This window comes from Mesitornis unicolor, unplaced genomic scaffold (genome assembly GCF_000695765.1).
Source record: "Mesitornis unicolor isolate BGI_N332 unplaced genomic scaffold, ASM69576v1 scaffold53963, whole genome shotgun sequence".
NCBI classification, from domain to species: Eukaryota; Metazoa; Chordata; class Aves; order Mesitornithiformes; family Mesitornithidae; genus Mesitornis; species Mesitornis unicolor.
Window position 1 is genome coordinate 22,460 of NW_010175030.1, and position 9,620 is coordinate 32,079.

The window sequence follows — 9,620 nt, forward strand, 5'->3', positions numbered from 1 at the left end:
ACTTTAAAGTATGATAATAAATGAACATTTAAAAGTTTTTAATCTTGATAGTGATCTAAAACAGATTTTTTAAAGCTACCGAATGAGCTTATTAGCCCTATGTGGTGTAAGAGGTTGTTCTTCAGAAATCCTTTAAAATCACTGAAACATAAATGTGCTATTAAAATTAAGTTTAAGAAGAATATGTTAAATTGGAAACTAGGACAGGGAAGCAATATTTTGCATGTACCTTTCTCACATACAGGCACACCTGACAGAGATTCACATAGTAAGAATAGAGAATTTGATACTCCAGGACTAACCTTAAGCAGGTATGAATTGGTATCCATCTGTGGACTACAATGGAATTGTCTTGTTGAATAGTTTTAAACATCTTAACTATCTACATAAAAGCTCATTAATTGTTTAAGCCCAGAAGGACTGTGTGCTGTTTATTTCCCTGAAATAAAGCAGATATTGATCAACTAAAGAGAATAATGGAAGTCGTGGGCACACCCAGCTCTGAACTTCTGAAGAAGATCTCATCAGAACATGTGAGTTCACCACTTCGTTCGGGTAATTGTTTGGCATTGTATGTCACCATTTGCGTTGCACAAGTACTCTGACTTGGAAGTGGGAAAACACTTCAAAGTGATGTGGGGTTTTTTTGCTGCTAGAATGGCATGATTTAAAAAATATTCTTTCTAGAGGTATCCAAATGCCTTGACTGCAGCTGGGTTAATTTTGATACTTGTTCTCATGTACTCGGTTTTTGAAAGGAGTTTTGCAGTTGGTCCTGATGATCTTTTATTTTACTGCTGTAGTTGCAATAACAAAATTCAAACTAATGCTCAGCTCAGAGCATTATATTGTTGTTATTAAGATATCTCTTTAATTTTTATACTCTTGATTGTTGTAATCAAGTTGTTGTATCAGTGTCAAATAATGTGTGATCTGCATCAGTGCTGTCATATGGATTCCTAATTTGAAATTCATATTTATTAATTTCTTACAATGTTTGTGTGAGGTCCACTTCCATGATAATGTCTGTAGTTAACGGTATGATTTTTAACTCTCCACGTGACTTCTTTAAGATAGTAATCTAGAAAGAATAATTTCCACTTTGTTTCTCTGCTAAAGCTACACTTAAAGAATTTTCAGCAATAGCCATGGATATCCAGCTGAGGATTGAGATGTGATATTGATTGATAAATGCAGGGTGAAGGGCACAGTGTAAAAATTCAGATAAACAACAGCACACAGATAGCTCCTGAGCTGGTGCTCTTTTCTTAAACCTTTTCTGTATACACCTCAGTCTAACACTAATGGCTATTTTTCAGCTTGTGTGTGTATTTATTGGCTTTCCTTGAACTTACTAATGAATACACTAGCAGGTTATGTAAGCAGGAACAGTAGATGAGCAAGAGCAAACAACACTGGGAGGTCCAAGCATAACAAAACCTCATCAGTGCAGGCCAAACATAGATTCTTGTATAGCCTTTATGTATTTTTAAGAGCCTACATTTTTTGCAGTAACCCATTCAGGGTAGTGCATACATAGGTGACTTACGCACAGCTAGCCAGTTTGTAGACTTTTTGATTATGAGATTAAACACCTTAAATATTTACTGGAGATAGTATCTGCTTTGGTCTCTAATTTCTTGTGTTTTGGAGTGTACCTCAGTGAGCTGCAGGAATCACAAAACAGTTTTATTGGGACTAATAATACCTTTAGAGCATAGGGAGAACACAAAAACCAAATTAATGAATGGGAGTGCTGTGAGGACGCCTCTGGGCTGCTGCTGCCTGGCCAGAGGCATTTGCAGAGGAGCAATGACAAAGGAGATCTTTACCTTGCTTGGAGGCACTTGCCTCTTGCAAGGGAGTGTCTATTCTATTCTCTCATTCTAGTTGTTCTTTACCTTGCAGTTTGTCCTTATTCTTTAGATATTTCTTAATGTAGCTTGCAGTCTATTACATTTTCTTCTGGTCCTCTAACAGCAAGGTCAGAGGGTTTCAGTTATAAGCAGAGGATTAAAGAATTGGAAACTAAAAGATCAACCTCATGGGATGTTTCAGCACAAGTTACTGAGCTGATTTGTCAGTCTTTCATGTTAATATAGGTTTCAACGTTGATTGCATTTCATTAGTTTCAGAATAATTTAAAAGTCTGGATTCTATTGGTTGGGTTTCTGTGATGAATATATAAGCAGAGGGGACAGCTTGGTATACTTTGACACGTCTGTGTAATTTTCAAAGGACTTTTGAACAGGATTTGAGATAATTTTGACCATATCTTGTTCAGTCGTAGTTGAATTAGGATTAGTGGTGTTAACTGATGTCCATACAGAAACAAATAATCCACAAATCCACAGATGTTTGTCACAAGATAAATTTACCTTTTGTTTCTACCCTGGTCTGTAGCTTCCATGCAAGAATGTGTAACAGCTTTCTTTTGCTCTGCTGTTCATACATATGTATAAACTAATGCCTTGGAAGACTTAACTTTGATAGGAGCTGCACACCCTGACCTTCTAGCAGGTGTTTGCTGCCTTTATGAACTTTCGGGGCATAAAATATGTGGATTGAAGCCCATGTTTGACTAGTCTTCAAACATTGTTCTCTGCATGGCTGTCTACAGCTGCTAAGAAAAAAACAGTCCTCTTAGAAAGCCTTGCTGTCAGCCTTCATAATAAAAAGGGAAACTGCTAATGTAGTTTTAACAGGTTGGGGACATACCGCATGAAGTTTACTTCCTTGGATTCATTCAGTAAGACTGAAATGTGTCAGTAATGGTAGTCTAGAGTTATGTTAGAACATACAGCTTATAAAAGGCAGAAAAAAACCCCAAATCTGCTTCATTAAATTCAAACACAATTTGAAAAGAGGCTGCTATATAATTATTTAAAATATCTTTACATCAGTTCATTGTAGCTGCAGAAATTAAGATGATGGCAGAAAGAACTGCGTAGAGAACAGGATTTGTTTCCGAAGTGTGGCTGTAGGATTCACAGATGATATGTCAGAGTATTTTATTGTTGCTTCATGATATACTGAGCTGATCGGTCCTGAAGACAGTTCCACAGTTCTCAGTCTGATGTCTCACTTGAAGCCATGGAGCTGCTCAGTGTGAACAACTTGATTTTCTCTGCTATCTGCAGCAGGCCAAGGATGCTTAGATAGCAGCCTGCAGATAGTCTCCTTCTAACAGGACTGCTAAGTGTGCAGGGGGATGTCCCTGTAACACAAACGTGTTTTAAAAGGATCAAGGTTTGTTTGAAGACCAGCTGGGTTTTCTATGGATTTGGGGACGGCCTTTTGCCTCTTTAACTGTTCCATTTCAGACTCCCTGTTCTGTCCAATCCCAGCCTTTAGGACCAGCACTCGACCTCTTCTCTTGTTGATAAACATCTACCTCATCCCACACATTCATGGCTCACATAATCTCAGGTTCCACGATGACACTGTGAGTCCAATACCAGGGCAGCCCTTTCCTAGCTGAGCTTGGATGAGCCTTTCACAGCCACAGTGGCAAGGCAAGCTATAAAGTCTGTTAAACATCTGCAAATCTGCACCCTGGGAGTATCAGGATTTGTTTTTTTGGTCAGTGAAGCTACTGTTCAACAGAGGAGAGAGAGGAAGGAAGGACACAGATTGGATTATACCACTTTGCTGAGGGTAACCGAAAGATGATTTAGGTTGTGATTTCCAGCTGAACGATACCTGCGTGTGTGGGTGGGTATATACTGCAATAAGCCAGTAAGCAGAGGTCAAAATATAAGTGCTAACACGTAACACTTAGAGGGAAATATACCTGTTCAAAACTCTCTTGCTTATTGTGCAATATACAGGAGTGACTGTTTAAAACAAAGCTGTGCATGATGGTTTTATGTTAAAAAAATTTTCCTGTGTATAAGAAACATAACAAATATGACATCTGTTTTTTTAGAGCTGATATGGTTACTGTTGGGCAAAATTTAACTTCTGTGCATGCTGTATGTATATTGATTTATTCCTAGGCAAGAAAATACATTGAATCACTTCCACATATGCCTCAACAGGATTTGAAAGCAGTATTTCGTGGTGCCAATCCATTAGGTAAGAAAGTCAGACTGATATAGTTTAAATCTTTCATTAACATAGGAACTCAAGCCTTCCTTTGCTGTATGATCCCATATAGTAATGATCAGACCAGTGAGAAGAGCATTGCTTAACCTGCCATCCTGAGACTCATTTCCCTTCATGAAGCCTGTGGATTTTGTTTCTCATGGAGATTACAGGAACGTCCTAAAGGAAAATGGTCCATGGATGAAAAGCAAAAGCCAGCTATACATATATAGCAGGAATAAATAAAAGTGTCTCAGGGTCTCTACTGGAGACATCACTTCTGGCTCAGGAAGGCCCCGAGCTGTAAATTGCTGGCGAGCAGAAGAATATACCAGGAAGTATAGCTGTTTGAAAGACCCTTTTGAGTATCATTTCCTAGGAATGTATGAGCCATTTTCGGACACAGGATACCAGGCTAGACAGACCTTTGGTCTGATCTCGCACAATTGTTTTTATGTCTAACCAGTTGGTTCTGCCTCTGCAAAAGAGCTGTTTCTGTGAACCACTTTTTGTGACATGGCAGAGGAGATATTTGAGTCACTGGAGTCATCTACTACAGTGCCTGGCCAGTTCCATCGAGTGCACATTAAAACATTGTATACAGGGATGTATTATGTGTTAAAATGTTTTAATTTGCTGTGTGTATTATAAGACAATTTTAAGTTACAAATAAGAGTAGCTGTGAACACTTTCTTATAAAAAATGGGATTTATTTGCATGAGGTACATGATAGCATGCTACGTATTAATATCATGAAGGCAAATTAATGATTATGCTTATATGAAAGCATATGAAATAATGATGCTTGTATGAAAATAGTAATGATAAACTTTGCATATAAAACCAATTTTAGCCTTACAGATATATCTCATTTCTAATATTCTGCAGCTGTTGTCTCCAAACATAATTCCTTTATACTGGGTCCTGTAAAGTTACTTTGGGCTTTTAATCTCATTATTTAATTGGTGCAGCTAATTAAACGTGTAATCTCACATCCACAATTTTAAGTTACTTAAGTTTGCACTGATCAGGACCGAGTTAAGCACATGATGCACAACACAGGATATTTAACTTCCATGAACACAGAGATCTTTTCAGAATGAAGGCCTTAGATGTCTGAAGAGGTGAATCAGATATCAAATAGACCATAATGAAATTGTGTGCATATCACAAGCAAACCAGAAGCTTCCTTCAGCTCTGAAAATTGTACTCAGTATAAAATCTTCAAAACTTATTTCTTTTATTGCCTAATTTTTGTGGTTTTGCCAATAATGTTAACTGTGTTTAAGGTGAGTGAGAATAGATTGTATCTCAACAGTTGCTTTCTCTTTTACTTCTACATGGTCTCTTCTGGCTTTGAACTGCATTTCTCTTTTTCCCTTAGCTGTAGATCTTCTTGAGAAGATGCTGATATTAGACAGCGATAAAAGAATCACTGCCTCGGAAGCACTTGCACATCCATACTTTGTACAGTATCACGATCCGGACGATGAACCTGAGGCCGAGCTGTACGATGAGTCAATAGAGAATAAGGAGCGAACCATAGACGAATGGAAAGGTAACAGAATTGCATATGGTAGTTAATACATGCAGCGGAATAAAACCTTAAATAACAGTTTTCCTCTGTTTCTAACCAGAGCAATCTGAACTCTTAAGCCTCAGGGAAATAAGATAAGTCCACGTGTGTGCTCGTGGGAGTGGAGGTGCGGAAAGGGTTGTGTTTCCTCTCTGGATTTTACTTCCCCATTCTGTCATCTCCTCACTAAATCCCCTACAGCAGATTTAATCTTAACTAAAAGCTGATGCTAGTCACCAGGTAACCACACATTCTGTCTTGCTTTTAGTTTTCTAGGACAGATCCTCAGCTGAAGTAACTGTACTAGGGCGAGTAGCACTATTTGCGATTCTGGTCTAGCTTTGTTCAGAACCAGAAATGTTTTCCACATAGATGTGTATTTTGTTAATCATTTTTAGATAGGCAAGTAATTAGGATTAATAGATAAACCATGCTATTGATCCTGCTTGAGATGAGAGATGATGATTTTACTTGGGAGTGACACCCCAAACCCAATCCTTGAGAAATACTGCGACAACCTTTTTTTTATTAGTTAATTCCATGCTTGCATCATGATCATATTGCACTACAGTACCACGGAAGTAAGGTGGTTAAACTTTTAATTTTACAAGTACACTGAAAAGTACAGTCCAATTTCATCATTGTCTAATAAGGACATGTTATGCTAAAAATTCCTTACTAGATATTTTAAATTTAGAGTAACGTGGTAGAAAACTAATTGTTCTTGTTTATCAATAAAGTCCCTTCCTTGGCTTAAGTTGAAATACATATTTTAAAAAAAAATGTTCTTTTGTTACTGTTGATATATTCTATAACTTTTACTCCAGAAAAGTCTGATTAAAAGGTATTAGCATAGCAGGTAGGTTTATGATGAAAAATACTGACCTTCAACGTCTTATTCATGCCCTTCCATGTTTTATCCTGGGCATTGCAGGGGAGACAGGCACACTGACTACAGCAAATACATCTTCAAGAAAGATAGGAGCGGGGTCATGGGTCTCTCTACAACGAGGTAACCTCCTAGAGCCCTAAAAAAGGGTTTTCTAGAAGACAGCTGCATCTGTAAAAATAAGAGGATTTACTGATACCTCTTACTCCTTACACGTGCTCTCCTCTGCAAAACCTGGCAGCATACAGCACCGCCCATACATCTTGGTTATCAGGAGGCATGTTCAATTTGCTGCTGTACTTACCAGTGGGTGATTTGTTTTCTGCCACTTTTTCAGTTGACTGGGTCTTTAACGGAAAAGTTTAACAATTTCCGAGTCACGAAGCTGATTTCTGTTTGTGATGAAACTCCGTTGAAATTATTTCAGGAACAATCTTAGCTTAACGCTTTCTGAACTGAAATGAGAGTGTGGAGGTGAATTTTCTAGGAAGGACAGTATCATAATTTTCTACATTGCTGTCCTTGCTGAAACTGTAGGTCAAATTCCTCCTTTACACAGGCAGAAAAAAAAATAGCCTGAGACAAAACTCTTAAAACTGGCACAGGACACGCAGCTCATTCTCCTGGCCATATTTTTATCTTGGGGAATAAACTTTTTATTTTCAAGTATAGTATGTACCACGTTTAAGTAAGATGACCTGCAAGGTGACCATTTGCATAAAATATTTCTATTGTTGATGAAATATCGACCCAGTTTCTCAAGATGTCAATGACTTATTTCCCCTCTTTTTCTGTTAAAATTAAAAATCAGTGGCGCTTGATCCCAAGAGGGACTGAACACCAAAGTAAAATGAGATTTCAGGTACTTTGTCTTACGCGTTATGCACTTTAGAGTTTCCTTGGCCTCCATTGCACACTGCTGAGCCTTGCAGCCCAAGCTTATAGATTTCTTTCTGACATGTTTAATCAGTTAGAAAATATTTCAGAATCGTAGAGGCCAAGAGTTGAATGCTATGCCCTGTCTCTCCTTATCTATTGCTGTACTTACACACATCTCAGCGTAACATCTGTACTCTGCTGAGTCGGTGGCATGAGAACCAGGTAAGAAGCTTCATAAACATACAGTGCACAGCCAGAAGGGATAATTTCTGATACAGACCATTTCTAATTGGACCGTAGGTGCCCAATTTGTGAGGTTGCAGACTTCCTCCGAGTTCAGACACAACCACTCCAGCTCCTATCTGGCTGCCTGTGACCAGGTGCTACTTAATAGCCCAAGTCAATCACTGGGAGAGTCACCTAATGACTCCTTGCACCTCAGGGGTTCTGCACACAGGATTTCTTTCAAAGAAATCCTTCACTGAAGCTGGCATGCTGGGCACCGTACACCATGACACAGTGTAACGCAACCACAGTGTAAGCAACATTCAGCCTGAAGACTTTTACTTACTTTCTAGAGGAGTGCGAGGTCTACCTTCAGCCATCTTGGACAGATCTATTTAATAAACAGACTAATAGGCACAAGTTTGATAAAATTTAAATATCTGTGTTTGGAAAACAGACCCTGAAGTGATGCACTGTTAGCCATATATTCATGTGTGAATTTGGATTTGGTCCTTAAAATACAATATCTAACTTGAGAAAATATATAGGAGGTAGCTGCTGCTGACATCTTCCATTGCTGTGCAAGGCACAAAACAGGACACGACTGTCAGCATGAAAGGATAAAGGGCTGTTCTTAAAGCAGAGTAAAGCAGCAAAGAATCCATGTTTCTATTTAAGCCTTTTTTGATGAAAATAGAACTGTTACATGCTTCTAGGACAAAAAAAAATCAGAGGACATTAAAATTCAGTTATTTACAATAAGATTTAAAAAACCCCAACAAAACCTGGATCCCAAGGCATTAGCACAGAATTGCGAGTGATTTATGTTGAAGGCAATTGACTGAGAAATGATAAAGAACATTCTCCGCAGTTAACAGTGTACATTTTAAAACCTGTTTGGGTGCTTTTAAAGATTCCATTTTTCCATTACATTTTGTCTTTTATTATGTCATTTTGGCAGGTCACCTGACAGCATAATTGATGTTTCCATTTCAGGGCCTTAGTGTTTTAGTAATTAGCTGAAGGGGACAGACACGTTGTACAATAACAGTATTTGTGAGTCTAATTTGTAATCTGAGGTTAACAGAAGGATTCCTGGTGAGATCAGTCTGGTTTTGGATCTGGACACTAAAAAAAGGCTGGAAATACAAACTACAAGTCACACGCATCCATAGGACTGTTTTGTCTGGAATATTTTTCTTTTGCAGAGAATCTCACCTAATTCTTCTCTCCCTTACAGAACTCACCTATGAAGAAGTGGTTAGCTTTAAACCCCCCGACTTAAAAATGGATAGCCTGGAGATAGAACAGTGAAACAGGCAGCTCTGTCTTGCCTTGCTGCACTATGAAGACTGTTAAAATGTAACCATACAATTTAACCTGTGGTCAGGTGTAGATTTTACTATCCAAAGATGCTGGAGAAGATGTGGGAAAGCAGATGCATTATACAGAAGCCAGATGTTGTCTGTTTTGGGTGAGGGGTTTTTTGCCTTGTGATATGAATGTATTCCCAGCTCACAAAGAGTGATAAAGAACTGCTTCATTCTGACAAAATTATGCACTGAGTTCCTTCGAGCTGTGTGTTCTGCATGTGTCATTTTATCAGTTGTATTGCCAAAATAAAGGTGACTTTTAAAATTAATTTTAAAACTGTACATTTAAAGCATGAATGTATACAAACATAAACATAGAAGTCCATACAGGCAATCCATTTTTTTTCCTGGCATATTATCTGTCCGTTTTCATATTATTTATAGTTAGTGCCTTTATGAAGAGAGGGCGCGGTAGTGAGATAGACAGAATATGCATTTGTAGTCATATCTGTGGTGGTCTTACAAACTTACTCGATGTCTCTCAAGCAATCTTAACACCAGTTGAAAGTCCATAAAAATAAATCTTTGTCTTCTGTTGCCATTCAAGTGTTTGTTCTCATTATTTTCCCCCTGTGTAATATTTTAATCTGCA

General features: G+C 38.1%; 1 protein-coding gene across 1 annotated transcript in view; it reads left to right on the forward strand.

The window, feature by feature from the left end:
• Nucleotides 1–9,365, forward strand: part of LOC104538133 (mitogen-activated protein kinase 11-like) — a 17,519-nt gene extending 8,154 nt beyond the window's left edge. The window contains exons 8-11 of the mRNA XM_010181220.1: nt 454–533; nt 3,999–4,077; nt 5,471–5,644; nt 8,896–9,365. Of these exons, the coding sequence (XP_010179522.1) occupies nt 454–533; nt 3,999–4,077; nt 5,471–5,644; nt 8,896–8,969 (407 nt within the window). The 3' untranslated portion in view covers nt 8,970–9,365. The remainder of the gene's footprint in view (nt 1–453; nt 534–3,998; nt 4,078–5,470; nt 5,645–8,895) is intronic.
• The last annotated feature ends 255 nt before the right edge of the window (nt 9,366–9,620 follow it).